Source organism: Sinocyclocheilus rhinocerous, unplaced genomic scaffold (assembly GCF_001515625.1).
Source record: "Sinocyclocheilus rhinocerous isolate Xijiao unplaced genomic scaffold, SAMN03320098_v1.1 scaffold45444, whole genome shotgun sequence".
Classification (NCBI taxonomy): domain Eukaryota; kingdom Metazoa; phylum Chordata; class Actinopteri; order Cypriniformes; family Cyprinidae; genus Sinocyclocheilus; species Sinocyclocheilus rhinocerous.
In genome coordinates, this window is record NW_015655373.1 from 1 (window position 1) to 409 (window position 409).

Below are 409 nucleotides of genomic sequence, written 5' to 3' on the forward strand. Positions count from 1 at the left end.
GATTCTTTCCCGGAGCACCACTTGGCAAAGAGACCTCAAAGCGGCAATTTCAGAATTAGATTAGACACATGTGTGCAGCAGCAATTTGCAAAATTACCCTGTATTCACAAGTGTCTTTCATCTTTCTGCTGAAGGAGTTTCCTGCAATTATCTCTAATGATAGCTGTTGTGCGGGCCCTTTGTGCGGCGGCCGGGGCCGTTTGTGTCGCAGGTCTGGATCGAGGCCGCCACGCAGATCTGCTTTTCTCTGGGAGTGGGGTTTGGTGTGCTAATCGCCTTCTCCAGCTACAACAAATTCAGCAACAACTGCTACAGGTGAGCAGAGTCGTCGTGCAGTGCAGAGAGAGTCTGAACACACACACAAACGCACACGCACACTCACACACACACACACACACACACACACACA

General features: G+C 50.4%; 1 protein-coding gene across 1 annotated transcript in view; it reads left to right on the plus strand.

Annotated features, from left to right (window-relative positions):
• Positions 1 to 163: 163 nt before the first annotated feature.
• The window catches only part of LOC107717954 (sodium-dependent dopamine transporter-like), a gene marked incomplete at both ends in the record, with an annotated part of 867 nt that continues 621 nt past the window's right edge, over positions 164 to 409 (plus strand). Inside the window, one exon of the mRNA XM_016524858.1 lies at positions 164 to 315. Coding sequence (XP_016380344.1) covers positions 164 to 315 — 152 coding nt within the window. The remainder of the gene's footprint in view (positions 316 to 409) is intronic.